This window comes from Varanus komodoensis, unplaced genomic scaffold, assembly GCF_004798865.1.
Source record: "Varanus komodoensis strain SLA01 unplaced genomic scaffold, ASM479886v1 scaffold44_3, whole genome shotgun sequence".
Classification (NCBI taxonomy): Eukaryota; Metazoa; Chordata; class Lepidosauria; order Squamata; family Varanidae; genus Varanus; species Varanus komodoensis.
This window is the reverse complement of record NW_025336010.1, coordinates 7,201,855-7,219,350: the sequence shown is the minus strand read 5'-3', so window position 1 is coordinate 7,219,350 and position 17,496 is coordinate 7,201,855. Positions and strand designations below refer to the sequence as shown.

At 39.4% G+C, this 17,496-nt stretch overlaps 1 protein-coding gene across 1 annotated transcript; it reads left to right on the top strand.

Annotated features, from left to right (window-relative positions):
• MRPS31 (mitochondrial ribosomal protein S31) lies at positions 1-16,300 on the top strand. The gene is made up of 7 exons (XM_044444305.1): positions 1-155; positions 1,812-2,096; positions 4,885-5,043; positions 10,152-10,289; positions 11,345-11,415; positions 12,115-12,258; positions 13,801-16,300. Exons 1-7 carry the CDS (start codon positions 67-69, stop codon positions 14,058-14,060), a joined length of 1,146 nt encoding a protein of 381 aa, XP_044300240.1. The 5' UTR covers positions 1-66; the 3' UTR covers positions 14,061-16,300.
• Positions 16,301-17,496: the final 1,196 nt, after the last annotated feature.

Below are 17,496 nucleotides of genomic sequence, written 5' to 3'. Positions count from 1 at the left end.
CTGGGGGGGGCACTGAAGTGCACTGACCGGCCAGGCTTTGCTTGATTCTGCGTTGCTCCGAGGACAATGTGGCGGAGGAGCCTCAGCGTCCCCGGTGGCTTTTGCGCTGCTCTCCGCCTCGGCGCCCATGGGAGGGGACTCTCGGCCCCGGACAGGTACAGCAGTAGGAAGGGGCGATGGGAAGCCTGCCTCGTTCCGCGAAGAGTGTCGCGCTTCTGCCAGCTTGCTACCCCCTTCAGGGGCAGCCCGGCTTTGTCAGTCACTCGAGAAGGGGAGCGCGTTGTGTTCGTCTCTCCTCCATAGCATCCTCTTTGCGGGCGAGGATCCTTTCCTTTCCTTTCCTTTCCTTTCCTTTCCTTTCCTTTCCTTTCCTTTCCTTTCCTTTCCCTCTTTGCAAGGCGCATAGGTGTGCGTGTGTCCTTCTGTAACCCTCCCAGCTAAGAGTAAAGAACAGCGGCCCACTTCTCATGTTCATTTTTTGATTGGATAATCCTCCTGGGGGGCTGTGGGAATGCTGTGGATATAATATATTTTAAGGTCAGCAAAATTTTTGACAAAGCGTGCAGATGACACAAATTGGTTGGGATCATTAGTACCCTGGAAGACAGAAACAAAATTCATAGCAATCTTGATAGGTTAGTGTGCTAGAGTGAAATCAACTGCATGAAATTCAATAGGGAGAAATGCCAAGTCCTGCGTCCAGGAAAAAGAAACCAAATGCATTCTTACAAGATGGAGGATCATTGGCTCAACAAATCTACAAATGAGAAAGAACTCGGAAGTGTAGATCATAAGCAGAATTTGTGCTGAGAATGTGATATGCAAATGCTATTTTGGCTTGCAGTAATAGAAGTATCACTTACAAATCAACTGAAGTAATAGTTCTCTACTAAGCTCTGGTTAGGCCTCATCTGGAGTACTGCATCTGGTTCTAGGCACCTGACTTTTAGAGCAGTACAACAATGGAACCAATGACCTAGAGCAGGGGTCCTCAAACTTTTTCACCAGGGAACCAGTTGAAAGGTGCTGGGCACGGGCCGGAAGGGTGGTGCCGGCGGGGTGCGCAGGCTGGCGTGGGAGGGGGGTGGGGTGCACAGGCTGAGGCAGGCACGCACGGTGAAGCAAGGCAGGGGTGGGCTCGCGCTGCAATGCAGTGGCGGGGGTGCGATGCAGCGGTTTGCTTGCTTGGAGAGCATTTTCTCTGAGTGAGTCCAAAACGATCTTGTGAACAAGCCTCCACCTCCCTGCTCGGGGGGGCAAGGCAGGCAGTGAGGCGGGTGGCACATTGAAAACCTCTGAGGCGGGCTGGATAAATGGCCATGGCGGGCCGGATCTGGCCCCCGGGCCGTAGTTTGAGGACCCATGACCTAGAGAGGTGGACTCACATTCAAGATGTAACTGGACAGTCATCTGAGAGGGATGGTTTAACTTGGAGTCCTGCACTGAGCACTGATGGCCTTCTTGGTTCAGAATCATAGAGTTAGAAGGGGCCAGTTGCTGAAAAAAGTGTACTGCAGTAGCTTTTGGGAAGAAGGAAGCAAAGATACATATACTGCCTAGCCAAGTTTTAGCTGCAGCTTTCTAAAATAAGGTGTATTCAATACATTTTGAGACCATGGTTTTTTTTTTGGAATAAAAGCCCAGAAATTACTTGCAATAAATATTATTAAAGGTCTTGTTAGGACACAGAAACGTCACAGCCCTGCTGCACATGATGCTAGGAACATCTTCACAGGAAGTTGGTTTATACAGTAAAATTTCAGAGGGACTAGCATATGCCATACGTCTATAACTTTTATATCTTTTTCTAGTAAGACTCACAGGTTTGTGGGCACTAGCCCTGTCTTCTGTACCAAGGAAGATGAGTCAGTCAGCTGCACTGATACAAAGACTATACCCAACCAAGAGAAGAAAACAAAACCAACTGTAAAGAACTTGTTGGATATTGTTAGGAAGATGAAAGTAGATGTAAGTATGAAAGAAAAGCTCCAGAGGTTGAAAGCTGAGAAGACAAAGGAAGAAACAAGGGAAAGTCCAGGAAATGTGGAGAGTGCAAGTAACCCATTTCAGGTAGTTACAGACACCAAAGCAATGAGGTAAGGTTCTGAATGCATGTTTTCAGGTACTTTGTCCGCAGGTATCATGGACATTAGAATTTATATTGATTCACTCAGAGGTGTTGTGAAGGATGTCATCCACTCCAAGAACAAAAGGAATGCTTGATTATAGGACAACCATGATGATGATGATATCTTATGCTGCTGCATTAAAGAGCCAGATTGTGGGATCTTCACACATCTTGGCAGTGCAGAAAGGACCCACCTGCATAAACCTTCCACAAAAACACCATGGTTGGAGATTGAGCTATCCTTTAAGTCTGTGTGCATGCCACATGGAGGAGGTCTGGAGACCAAAACTATTTCAGATGTGTAGATCCCTGTGGAAGTGTGAACAACTCTTAAGTAAAACATTGAAGCAGGATGGAAAGTTAGATGTAGTAGTGTTGTTGTTAGTCGCGAAGTTGTGTCCTATCCATCGCGACCCCATGGACAACATTCCTCCAGGCCTTCCTGTCCTCCACCATCTCCCGGAGTCCACTTAAGCTCACACTGACTGCTTCAGTGACTCCATCTAGCCACCTCATTCTCTGCCATCCCCGTCTTCTTTTGCCCTCAATTGTTCCCAGCATTAGGCTCTTCTCCAGTGAGTCCTTCCTTCTCATTGGGTGGCCAAAGTATTTGAGTTTCATCTTCAGTATCTGGCCTTCTAAAGAGCAGTTCAGGATTGATCTCCTCCAGGACTGACTGGTTTTATCGCCTTGTAGTCCAAGGGATTCACAGGAGTCTTCTCCAGCACCGCAATTCAAAGGCTGGGTACAAATTGGGCTGGTCTGTCATTTAAAAAATATGAATAACTAATGAAAAGTAATGAAGCTTTGTTGGTTTTAATTGATTAATTTTAATAGAATGTTAATAGATTGAATAATAAGTGCAGTTCAGGAAGAAAGTTTGTATATGTTCCCAGAGCTTTGAAAAAGTGAAGGGCGACTAGGAGATTTACCATCTTACACTCTGTTGTGCACATACATTGTGATTCTAGGATAAATGTGTTTAAACCTCTTTCAATCCAAGAACCATATTCTATTTTGGAAACACGCTTGTGGGCTGGATTCCAGTGTTGGGTGAGGCTAAAGCAAAAAATACAGAGATATGAGCATATTTTAGTTTCAGTAGCATATTTTAGCTTAGCTATTGCTGGTAACTAAGGCTTAGGCAAGGCATCTCAGCCATTTAGAATTTGGGTGGGAATAGGGAAATGGCCAAATGCCAGGAAAATGGGGGTGTGGGGGGGGCACATTTGCCCATCCAGAGTTATTGCTGGGCAGCTGTGAGAAGTAGAAGATTACTGTGACTAACAGACTAGAACAGGTAAAGCTATGGATCACTTAGTGATTAATAAAGGTATTGTGATTAACGGACTAGAACGGGTAAAGCTATACAGATCACTTAATGATTAATAAAGTTATTGTGATTAGCACAAACTAATAGACTACAAGATGTAATTGGTAGACATGGCATTAAACTTTTGAACTTAGAACCCAAAATACGGCTCCGTAATTAGCTAATGCATATTAATGGTGCCTCCTACTATGACTCAGAGGGTTATTAACATGAACATGGGACATATGAGCAGGTGGGGGTAACATACCAAGGAGTAGTATGATGAAGGCAGATGGGAAGAGTGTGAATTTCCAGTGCCCCAGCCAGTGGGAGAAAGGAGGCAGGGACTTTGCATGTGAAGTAGGGAATAAAAGGCTGTGTAAACTGCTCCTCCAGTGCACTACCTTCGGGCTGAGTGCCTGGTATGGCCAGAATGTATTAAACTGTTGCTGCTTGGTACTTTGCCTCCCGTATCGTCATTGCTTGGATTTCATTCCTTACAGCAGCATATAGAGCAGGCTCACAGATCAACCAGTCACAAACTTCTTAATTCAGTGATATTTATCCATTTTCTATTTAAACTAAAGTTATTTATATATTAGCTTATGCAAATGTACTGCAAATATATGCCCTTATTTGGCTTTCTGTGTATGATGCATTTTCTCATTTTTGGCTCCATGGCCATCTTCATTACTCATAAACTTGATTTTAGAAAACCTGGCTGCCTTGAGCCAGATTTTATGTTTAAGGCCTAAATGGTTTGGGTTCAGCCTACCTGCACTTACACCCACACCCATAAGCTTTAGAAACAGCACTTGAGGTTTTGTTCTCTTGTTCACTGGCAAAGGCAGTGAGGTTGGTGAGTGTTGGGGCAGGCCCCTCTCATTTCTCTGCAGTGCCCTCCCAGTCAATTACATGAATACCAAGACTTTGCAGAGGAGAAGGAGACCTGTATAGTCCCCCTCCTGGTTTATTTAAGAAACCCCCTTTAAAAAATCTTAGTCTGTATCAGAGTGATCATATGGTAATTATATTCAATAACCATTTTATCTGCTGTTGTTGTTTTAATATTGTTCTTCGATTTTACTTGCTATTCTAAATTTGAAATTTTATTATTGTATTGCAGCCTTTCCTATTAGGATGCCCTCCATATATTTTAGATCACAATTCTTTGCTTTTGGACATGCTACCTGGGGTTGATGGGAGCTGTAGTTTAAAGTATCTGGAAGAAATACATTAGGGAGCATTGTGTTAAATGGGTTTATTGTAATCCTTATTGGAAAGTTAGGCCCTCTAAAAATCCATTTGATAATGATTCTGTAGTCATACTCTAGTGATGCTGTCTTTTTCATAGTGATCACTGCAGCTTTTGTGACTTTTCATATAGCGTGGGAATTAAGAAGCAATGAGAAATGGGCATGTTTTTTGCATCCATTTCTTCTAGTGATGCAGTTATCAGTCCGAAGCTGGTGGCAGCAGCCTCTGCTGTTGCATCTTCACTCCCTTTTGACAGGAAAAGGACAGTTTCAGAACTGGTTCAGATGCTGAGACAGCACAAGGAAATCACTGAGGCTCGTAGAAGTGGAGAAACCACTGACATAAGGTTTGTACACTTAACGCTTTTCCCAGCATTGCATTGTGACCTTTATCACATCACAGTATGGAAACAATTGCTAATCTTTGTTTTGCTATGTTTATTTTAAACTGTGTGCCCTAGTTTTGTAGCTGAAGCATTCAAAGTGCATGGAATGTTGTCATTTTAGTATATGATTTAAATTCTACAGATATGGTGCTTCCCCATTTACATCTTTAGGTCTTTGCAAAACATTCCAAAGAGGCAAAACCTGAATATCAATTGTGGTGCAGTTCCCAAGCATTTTGAGATCCTGGGCAGTTCCTGTCTTAAGCTAGAACTATCCAAAGAGCATAGTTAGAAATTATCACATGTATTACCTGCTTTTCATGATCCAGTAATTCCAAAGCAGGGTATAATATCAAGGGAAAAATTCCATAAATCTCAGTAAGCAATAATCAGTAAAACAGCATTTCCTGGAGTCATGCAATGTTTGCAAGAATCTGGTTCTGTCCTTCAACATTTAATACAGGCAGCAAGGAAAATGCCCCAGCGGTAGGTAAATGGGAGAGCTGGACATTTTCTAGGAAAAGCCCTTCCCTGCCCAGAGTCTGAAGGATCCTATAGCTTCGTTTACATCAGAATCTGGTGATTCTTACTGACCTGCTTCTGTGAGGTTGACAAAGAGTATAGCACCACTGGTGCTTTTCATTCTACTTTCAGCCACTTCTGTAAGTTCAGAACAAGAGTAGAAAGATGGATATGTAACAACAGTAATAATGAGCATCTTTGTGGTAAAATGTCGCATAGTAGGAGCTTTGGAGTAACTAACAAGCTTAATACATGAATAATTTGTGAAGTTGTAAGATGAATTCATACTAGAACTGCTGAACAGTTCCTGCCCCAAAAAATCTGTCAAAACAGCCTAGGAGGACCACCTCTGAGCCAGCCTCTTGCAGAGCAGCTTATGTTAACCAAAAAGCAATGTGGGAGAAGCAGGAAGCCATAAAATACATTGAGACCCAAATGTGAATGGCTCAACCTAGAGATTGCAGATGGAAATGCAGTGATCTTTTTAAATTGCTGGGTTTTGTTGAAGGAAAAGCGCTCCCTCATCCATGCTGCCCCTGTGCAATATTGGCAAGCTGACACAGGGTGTGGCTGGGCTACTGATCCCTGATAAGTTAAAGTGACACATGCAGGATAAGTAAACCAGTTTAGTCGAACAATTATCAAATACGTTAAGTGAGAGAATCCCTTTCTGATGAAATAGCATCTGAGAAATTCTGTGCCAACTGATTTAGTAATTTGCTTTTCCAGTGGAAGATGGTTCTAGCATTTTTCACTTCTTAGAATCAATTTTTATTAGATTTCCTTAAATGATATTAATAGCCAATGCATGCATCATTTTTTCATTATGGAAAATTCTTCTTGAACATAAACAGCTCAATTCTATTAACTGTGTTAACCACTGTGATATGTCTATGGAGTGATGTAGCCTTTTGTAACCTATTTTTTCAGAATGAACAGAATATTTTTAATTTGCTTCTGCATCCTTGTAATCATTTGAATCATATTTTCCACTCATCACATTTCAAATCCTTGCTTATCTAGTATAGGTTAATAGAACTGGATATATTTTCACAGATATATTACAAACATTTTGTGGAAGGAGATTAATATTTTCCTGTCACAACTTGAAAATACTCACTCTGGTGTGGTTTGCACATAGTAATAGAATGGAATTGTTGCCAATCACTCCTGCTGCAAGTGGGAAGAACTAAACAAACTGGTTTGCTTGCTAAGACATGTGAAAAGGGAATTCTGTTTCATCCCTTCCCAGACAAGTCAGAGTAAAACACTTTGGTTTTTTCTTTGTTTATGACTTTGGCTTCTCCAGAAAGAGACAAGCCATAGTTTCTGGTTCAGACATTATAGTAAACAGACAAAAAATGGAAAGTCTGTGGTATATTTAGCTGTTCCTGCCTCATTCACAATCAACCAGGGTTCTTTAGAACTTATTTGTTAACATGTGAAGTGGTCTTACATATCCAGCCACCATACACTGCCGAGTCATTTGATGCTTGTGAATCTTTAGTGATCATCCAATATCCTAAGTTCATTTTCATCCTGACTGCAATTATGAAAACAGTAGCCATATCTAAATATATGACTACACTTGCACTATGGAATGTCATTCCATTTCTGCTACTTCAGTTTGTCATCATTTATTTAATCCTGCCTAGTCTTTTAGTTACTACATTAAATCAGCAGTAAATACAGAAAAGTTGTTTCTGGCACTTGAGACACTGACCATTGTATTATCCCTCTGGAAGTTTTAGTAGTAACTGGCCATCTGTAAATTTCATCAGTATACTCTCCCAGTTGTCACTAATAAAAATTATGGAAAGGCCCCAAAACTTCTTTCAAACTTCACAGGTTACTCTTTTCCAAAGTATATTTTTGCCTGTTAGCAGAAGCCTTTGTGATTATCCCTTTGAACTGTTCCTTCCTAAACCATACAGTTGTACTAATATCCATACCTTCCAGTCAAAGTATATGCTTCTCATAGAGCTATCAGAGACTTAACTGTTAAGTGTCAAATGTTCTGTCCAAGTAGATTAGCTCTGTTGCACAGACTTCTTTAAGAAAACTAGTTAAATAAATAATCGAATTATAGAAATAAGTGGATCACTGCTACAACTTGGGCATTTTGCAGGGCGATAAGAACCTTTTCTTAGAAAAGAGCAAAGGTCTTTCAAACAAGGTTGCTCTTCCTGTTAGTTTGGTTAACAGGTAAAGGCATGTGGCTAGTCATCCTGAGCATCACTTTTTGGTGGAAAGGTATGAGATATAAATCCAATAGCTAATATGTTCTTGCATTTCTTGACTGCATGGTTTTCTGACTACATGGACTATATGAACTATTCTCTCTTTGTAGTACTATAATGTGACCTGAGGATGTCACTGCTCTACAGAATCTTCATCTATCAGTTTGTTTTGCAGATATAGGAAAAACTAAATATTTGCTAAATGGAAAGAACAACTGTACATAATTTTGGGATGGATTGTGGTTTCTCTCAGTGGAAATTATGGCACTGCTTTAAAACATATTAAAGGTTGAACTTTGTCACCAATTGAACAAAATCTAAAATAAAGATATATCCTCAGTGCCCCAACCTTGGAATGTATAGGGAACTACTGCCATTCCAAGAAAGAGATACTGTTTAGATGCTAATTTAGCATATTTTAACAATCTAGTAAATCTTCCAACAGTGTGCATGTGTGGAATATATCAGGTATATATAACTCAGGCTTTGTTGAGTTCTGGCTCAGAGGAGTAGACTGTCTACAAGGTGTTAAGCATATCGCAGGAAAAACATTTTGCTTGGTGGTGAGAAGAGCTCCTTTGAATTTGTTTGCTCTTCCTGTTGGTGTGGATGCCAAGGGAAGGTGTATGGCTAGGCACATCATAGAGAAAGTAAACTGTAATGTCTTTGCCAGGTTAACCTAAATGTGATGCTTTTGCCTCAGCATACTTTCAAGATTTCTGCTAGTATCCTAATTGACACTGGCTCATCTTATATTAAGTGGTAAAATTGCTCCTTGTCTACCCATTTGAAGGCCTTTAAGTCTTCAATTGACAAGTTTCATGGTTTGTTGTTTGCCTTCTCCTGACTACGGAGATGGAGAAACGACCTCCCTTTATCCCCAGAAAGTCTGTTGAAGGGATGGCATTTGTGGCTTAAGCAGTGAATCAGGGGCATTGATTTTAATCCCATTTTATTCTCTACCTTGTGGCCCCTCACCCTTCCATTTTACTTCTGGGGTGACCATTTCCCAGTCCATGTATGCTTGCTTTTTCTAGCCAATGCAATTAAGCATCACACCCATCACTCTTTAGTCACTGCTTGCATGCTACTCTTTATTGCTCCTTTCAGAATATTTTCTGGCCACATAGGAAAATGCACATGTTCCTCTCATCTTGCTTCAGAATGGGTAGGGGTAGAACAGTAGTTGTCTGAACCACCTACCAATATTTTCCTGCAAGGTTAAGGGAGTGAAGACTATACTCTTTCACTCCCCCCCCCCCCCGACACACACTCCCCTTGATTGGACCCTTGTACCTTAGCAAGCAGGGGGCCCATTTTATTCAAAGGAAATGAGAAGGTAGAGAGCTTTAGGAAAAGCATCATAAAACTTAAGGTAAGATGTGATGGTAACAGTGCCGGGGTAGCTTACTCTTTCATTGCTGTTGCAGGCAGCAGAGCACTGCAGACTGGAAACATTTGTGTGATGCAGTACCTTGTTTCTGCCTCGATTGCTCCATTTCAAGGTGGAGTAACTTGCAGGTTTTACAAGCCATAGTTCAGCAGGAGTCCATGCCTGCAGCATCACCTGCTTGTCACTCCTGCCCTTTTATTTTTATGACCCTTGAGAACGTTTTGACTGAGTGTTTGAGGCTAGCTGTGCCATCAGGCAGGCTTGACCCACGGTGCTAGTAAACCAAGACCTATAGAGTCTTCCATGGCCTGGTATCATGATATCTTGAAGACTTTCTCTTCCATTGTTCAGATCTACTGTTTGCAAATGGAATTGTAGGAACAGAAGAGTTGCAGCCCCAGTGCTTTGGAACACTGGCCAGAGAAACATTTATATGTGTTGGTCCCTACTGACTTCCAGAAAGATGTGGAAGGCTTTCTCTTGTCTTCTCTTGTCTTCTCTTCACCTTTCATGGGATGAAGGACAAAATTACATCACTGCAGTGGGTTTTTAAATGTTGTAACTTTCCATTTGATGATTTAAAATATCATACAGTGCTTCAATTTTGTTGTGAGTGACCTTGAACTGTTAACAGAGGTTGAATTCATTTATATGTTTAATACTGAATTATGCTGAAAAGACTTCAAGAGCAGTTTACAGATAAATAAGAAGACAGGCCCTGCCCTTACGCTTACAATTAAAAAAGCATGGGCACTGCATAAGAGGAAAAGCGGCATGGGAGGAAGAGGGAAATAAAGAAGCTGAGGTACTAGTTAATTCATGTAAATACAACTTTTAAAATAAATTTAGTTGCTGTTGTGTTGTTGTCTGTACCGAGCATCCTGTTTAATAGATGTTGATGTTCTTAATTTCAGTAACATTGTGGTAAACATGAAGATTGGGAGAAGGCCTTCACGAGATACCAGTAGGGCATCTGACATTCAGTTTGATGAAGATGGACGAGGTTATTCAATTGAAAGAGATTTTTCCTCTAAAAGTAATAGAACAAAAAGGTATTTCTCTTGCTGCCTTCCTCTTCCTCCTCCTCATATGATCCATTTTTGTAATAAAAGGGTTATGCAATGATATTTAAATTCCATTTCACACATGAAGCCTAAGTTGCTTAATGGGGATTGTGCTATGTTGGAGAGTGTGTGATTTCCAGGGAATTTATTCTAAGCACTTTTGCTACTTCAGTCCTCTGCTGAGAAGTAGGGCCTAGTCACACTCTGCATAAACAACTTTTGAAACAATTGTAGCAGCTTTTTTTTCATAATAAGTTTTATTCAAAATTTATAGTCCTAAAAACAAAGAAAAACTAAAAACAACATCAATCATCAAAAACATCGGGCCTGCTGGGTCAGCCCCCACATTTTTTTTCCATTTATGATAACTTACGAAACAATTGTAGCAGTTTTTAAAACACTGAAAAATTGATAATTCCAGTTGTTCAAATAAAAACCAGAGTTAATGACTTTCCAAAGACCAGCTGGTTTTTAAAATCCAATATGCAAATTTTTGTGCTCAATGTGATTCTTTCTTAGGCTGGCTATATAAGAAAAAGATGGAACAGGAAGGGTGGAAATGCATGCTTGTGGACATGACGCTTGCCAACCTAGGGATGAAGTAGCATAGTAGCTAAGAACAGAAGGTAATGCAAGTACAGGCATAAAACTGTATTTATATCAGTATAAACTGTGTATCACCATTCGTTGTATATTGCCAATAGAGTCCTGAAATGGGATAGTATTATAAAGCACTATTGCAGATACCTATATGAACATCTGAATATGATGCCAAAATATCCTCTCAGCAAGTAACTTATAATATTTTGAGTTTTTTGTTTTAGTTTTCTACCTGCCTCCTCACCAGACATACATATTTCTAACTTTTATGGCTGAAAGATGATCTGGATTTCAGTGTTTTCTGAAATCTCAGGAACCAGAGGGCTGGATAAATATCCAGTTGTTAAGGGAGGATTCAGTGCCCTGCATAGTTTGGTGTCTTTCCACATGAATTGCAGATTCATTTTTCAAAAGTATATTTTCTCTGTTTTTTTAATACCTAGAGTCTCACTATTTTCAGCAAAAAGACTTGGTATTTTCACTCATTCTAAAATGGAGATGACACCTGAAACAGGTTAGTAAAGAAACTGTAGCTAGGAACAAGCCAATAATATAACGTAATATAAAAATTCACCGATGTCACAATAAATCTGTTAATCTTCCAGATGCCTCAAGATTCTTCATGTTTGTCCTATAGAAGTTGTTTGTTTGATGTGTCTGTGTGTAGCTAGAAAGGAAAATTTCTATATGGATCTTTAAATCCTGCTACAACTGTCACACAGTAAAATAATTTTGCCACAACAGTGGATGAACATTTATGTCTGGATCTTTGCATGTGGCCTAAGATTTTGTGGCAATACCACGGATATGACTTTTAAGTCATTTTTATACAAAGTGTGTGTCCAGTCTTAAAAATAATAATATCAAGCAAACTGGGATCAGCAGTCATTCTCGTTCATGCCAAATCATGAAAGTCCTGAGATTTCTATTAGCATAGTCTTAAAGTTAGTAAATGACATCCAAATCTATGTGGAAAATTAAAAGAAAAGGTGATGCAGTGAAATAGCACTTGCCTTGTAAAAATATTCTGTACTGAGAATAAGTTGGTTTTATAATACTCATACTCATGGGTGTGTATTTTAGCAGTAGAAGGAAGCAGCTATTTTGGCATTTTGAGACTGCAACTCTTCTATTTTTGTTACCATTGGCAATTGTGGTGTTTTTTGCCAGTGCCTTGTTGCCATTTATTATTTTTGTTTACAATTGCACATAGTGACGACACCAACACTTTGGGATGTGGAACTTGCTAAGGAAATTGCAGCAGTCAGCCAGCAAGCACTGGAGAATGCTTTTGAGGAGATGATACAGTGGACAAAAGAGGGGAAGCTTTGGGAGTTCCCAATTACCAATGAAGCCGGTATGTATCCTAAAGAGGTCTTTGCCCAGTTTTGCTTCCTACAGCTTATAATTTATAATACAGTCAAGGATGTGATGAATCACTCTTGCAATTTTAACATTATTTTAAGGCTTATTTTGGACTGCTTTCAATTATTTATATTTCTAATAATATTTATATTTCTAATAGGGATATTTCTAATTACTGTACATCTCTGGACGGCTTACAATAAGTCACCCAATAAATACATCATAGTAAATACATCATAATAATCCACAACTGAGGATAGTATTTTGATTTTTAAATAATTATAATTAAAAGTTCATCCACACCAGTTTAACTGGAATTGGTTCTCTGGGCTGCTGGGGAGGAGGAGAAGAGGTTGGATTTCACCCTATAGTTGCTAATAAAGCAAATCTCAGATCCTCTGATTGATACTTCCAAGCCCTTTATTTGAAGACTGGTATCCATAGGAAACAGTGTAGTCTCCCAGTCCCATTTGACTTGAGGGAAAGTCCAAGGGCAACAGGCAGAGCATTGGCTGGAAGGGAAATCAGAAGCTTTTGCTGCCAGATTCTTCCTGGACATTTGTCTAGGTATTCAAAATTTAAGTCTGTGATACATGGTGATGGTAGGAGTGCGAGATGGCGGGCACACTCATGCCTTAGTTGCTTATTGACTGCAACAATATCACTTCCTTTTGTTCCTCTGTGAATGCAGATAGGATGTCTGTTTTGCCTATTGCCAGCCCAAAATAAAGCATTTCCAAACAAACACAGTAAACATGTCATGAATAAACTGATGAGCCATCGAGCAGTAGGCATGCCAGGGGTAGGCAGGTGCATGATCAGGAGATGGTACAGCTTAGCAATATCAAAATAACCAGTAGCCTGGCAGTGTCTCAGCTGCAACTGAATCCTGAGCATTCAGCTTTCCCTTGGCTTTACCAGATTCACCTTTTTCAGTTGTATCAACAGAGATAGTAACTGGGCAAAAGGATCCAAGATGTTAAATTTGTTCTTCAGGATCTACAATGGGCTGGAACACCTAGAGCCTTTCATCCCCTGATCCTCCTAGCCAGACATTTTCATTTCTTGAAAGTTTTGCATTTTTTAAAGTCTTTAATATCAAGGTTGTTTAACTGTACAAATTTGAATATGGTTACATATGATGTTAAGCCATTTCTTAATGCATTGCTATAATTCTGTTGCATAAAATTATTTGCTTAATGCATTGCTAAATTCTTTAAGAGAGAGCTTTGGCTATGGAGTGGTATAGAAATGAAATAACAATGATGATAAATTGTTTTATAAAGTTCTGGTGAAGCAAATTCATTCTGTGATGAGAATAAAGTGGGTCACTGAATAAAATAATTATTTGTTGTTGCTGCAAACATTCAGAATCTTTTCTAGGCAGAAAAGTCATAGGGACAATTGTTAGTGAGGAGGGCTGGCATATTTTGATATGCTATCAGTCCTCTTTTGTGTTCATTTTCATTTTCTGGAAAACAGTTAACTGTAAACTTTACACTGGTTTGACAGTTGTTGTTGTTGATTTTGTTAGGACTTGAAGAAGACGCTGAATTTTATGAGCATGTATTTCTGGATAAATACTTGGCAGACTTTCCTAAGGAAGGACCAATTCACCATTTCATGGAGCTTGTGACTTGTGGACTTTCAAAAAATCCATACTTAAGTGTTAAAGAAAAGGTGGAACACATTGAATGGTTCCGGGATTACTTTAAGGAAAAGGAAGAATTGCTTAAAGAAATTGAAGCACATGAGAAGGAAATCCTGATTACGCAAAAGAATCTATCAGAGTGAAGATTCCTTTTAAAAAGCAATGGCTTTGCATAAATTGGACAGTTATATGAACCAATATGGAAAAGAGATGACTTTAAAAAACATTTTTTAAACTGTTGCTGTCATCATTTTCAATGAAGGTGGCAATCTGTGTACATACCAATAGTGATAAAGGTTTTATAATTTTGCTTGTGAATTGCCCAAGTAAAAATTGTTCCCACCCTCCTCTGGTTAATCTAGACAGAGTTTAACATGGTCTTCCTTTTCTTTACCTAACTACATTTGGGGTTGAAATGGTTCTACAAGAGAGGGGCTATGGTCATATAAACGCTCACTGGCATTCTTATTCATGGCCTGAATAAGACTGACTTTCCAGAATAAATTTTGCTGCATCATGATGTGAGTTGTGTTTGAGTGTCCTGCCATTTGAATGGAAATGTGCCATGGAAAACCTGAGTGTTTGAAGCTAGAGAAACAAAACAATGGCTCCCAACAAAATATGCAAGTAGTATGTGAATTTTCAGCCTATAAGCAATTCTCCTCTTTGGATCCAGAGACACAGCTAACACCAACTCTTACCTTCTTTGTATTCAGATTTGGCCTGTGTAAATTCTTAAACTTCCTTGCCAAAATTGGGTTGACATCCAAATTTTGTTTTCCTGAGTCATATGACAACAGGATTTTCTCAGTAACTTCATATCAATATGAACCCTCCAGTGCTAATGATTTGTTATGAAATTCAGCTTGAAATATTTGTAAAAATGTGGTTTTTAGCCACTCTGAACCACCTCATATTCCAGCTAATCCTCAATAATTCTGGTGTTACTTCTGTGGTGTTTTTTCTATCCTCTACTCTTGTGTTTCACCTTAAAAAATAAATTAATTAAACCCGCTAAGCTATCAGAATTCTGATTTGCTTCTATTGAAGTGAATAGAATAGTGAAACTACTAAATCAAGCTCTAGCTTATCCCCAGAAACTTCTCCACTGGGGTAGAGAAAACATAGTATAATGTCTGCATCATAGATCCCATTTGTATGTGATTCAGTTCAAGAGCACCAGAGTAACATATTTTTTTGCATTTATTCCTTTGTATACCTTATGGAAGGTTATTTTATCCTGCGAGTTAAGTTTGCTCCCAGTTGGCTTTCTTGGCAGAGAAGGTAACACTCTCATAGTACAAAATGACAACACTGACTTATCTGTAATGGTTTATTATGAGGGGAAATCCTTATAAGGTTGTTCTTAATGTTGGACCTTTTCTGTTGTCTACTCTGAGTTTTAGACATTTTGATTGCTGTTTTGCTTTCTCCTCTGTTTAAAATTGTGAGTCCAATGTGCCCTGCAGGTCTTTTGTTGGACTACAGATTTGGAATGTGATTCTGGTCAAATCTACCCTGTTTCCCCACACCACAGTTAAACTGGGGTAATTTTGGAATAAAACCATACCTTTATGCCCACCATTGGACTCCAATAGCAGGTCAATTCTGTTTAAAAAAGAGCAGAGGAGGGTTATGTTATAATGGGATTAGAACAGAATCTTAGGTTTTCTGACACTGTTCTCCATTCTTGGTTATTAGTTGATGAAATGAAACAGAATGGTTCATCAAAGCAATTTCACATCTTGAAGGGATCAAATTATAGTTGAAACTATCACATGAAAAAATTGTTGATCGTGTGCTATTGAAATGTTGAAAATGTTTAACTGTTTTATTGTTCAAAACCTGTGGTAAAATCTAGAATCACATTTGTGTTTAATGCTAAAACATTTTAATGCTCATGCAGGAGCCAGGGCGGTTTTCAGGCGTGCATGCTTCCCTCACACCTAATGCAGACTTAACAGAGACAGCCAGTTTTCTTGATGGACCTGGTTTGCATATAATTCTAAACTGTAATTTAGCTGAACTGTTCTGCTTGTGAACCTCAGGGCTTTCCTTCTGCTCTTTAACCACTTGCTTTCTGGGGCAGCTGTGAGAAAGAGATGAGAAACTTTTTTTCCTTTTTTCATTTTATGATTATTTATTAACGCCTGAACTCAGACAAACTGGATTAATGTTAACTCTGGTTCAGAGAAACAAGCCAACTTCATATCATTGTTTACAATCCTGGCTTGTTTTCTTAACCATAGATAGTTCTGAATGCAGTTCTTGGTTTGCCTATTTTAAACTTATAAAAGCTGCTGTTCTATAGATAGCTGCCATGTATATGGCTATAAAAGCTGCCGTTCTAAATATATAAATCTATGCAAATGTGTTTATTTGACTAATGTTTCTGTGTGTTTCCATTCCTGAGGATCTAATTTAGAATTCAGAGGCTGAGTTTCAATATCATGGTACAAAGAAGTGAAGGTATGTGGTGTTTGGTTCTTTCTAAGCAAATGGAAAAAACAGCAATCAGTTGGTATCACAGTATTTTCTCCCACAAGAGGTCAGCACTGATCTGTTCCTTTCACCAGGCTCCCTGTAGGCTTTCTTTCCCCAGACTGCAATGAATAACTGAGCAGCCTGCAAGAGAAATTACTACCAGATAATGACTCAGTCAGGAAGAGATGCAAAATAATGTATTTTTTGCAAGAGATTGCTAATGTTATGTATTCTAGCTGCTTTTAGCTCAGAAGTTCTGAATTCAGCCTTTTTTTCTAAGCAAGATAATGTGTATTTAAAGTGTATATACGTAATCCAAAAAGAATGCAAAGTCTTGGGAAGTGCTATTATAACAACTTTATTAACAGTGACTACATAGCCAGCCTAGATTAGCTCTCTAGTTTAGGACTGCTGAGATGTAGGTCTTACTCTTCAGACCTAGCCACAGCAGTCCTTTGCCTAGTTTAGTGTAGTTCCCTCTGTGGTTTTACTCTCAAGGTTCTTTCCCATTCTTTCCCTCTTTCACCCTTTCTGCTCATTGGTAGCTAGAAAGTGTCTGACCACCCACACCCTCCTCTTTTGCAGAAGCACTGTTTCCAAATCGGTCCTCTTTTCTCTTTCAAACACCATTCAGAAAAAAATCCTTGGAGTATTGTTATGCTATGAAACATAAATTAACAGTATAGGCTAGAACAACTGGCCAGTGTGACATAATAGGTAGAGTGTTGAACCAAGACTCTGGGGATCTGGGTTTTTATCCCCACTCAGCCATGAAACTCATTCGCTGACTCTGTCATTGATTTTGAGACTCACCTACTTCACAAGATTCTTTTGAGAATAAATGGAGAAGATTATGCAAGTCATCTTGGGACAGTTGCAGTTAAAAGGTGGGATATACATAAATTCATATAATTGGAAGAGAATTGGAAGGGGCCAAGAGGGCATCAGGTCTAACACCCTGCTCATTGCAAGACTGCATGTTAAACCATCCCTCTCAAATGGATGTCCAGTTGCACCTTGAATGCCTCCAAGTGTGGGAGAGCACGCAACCTTCCTAGGTCATTGGTTCCACTGTCATACTGATCTAGCAGGACA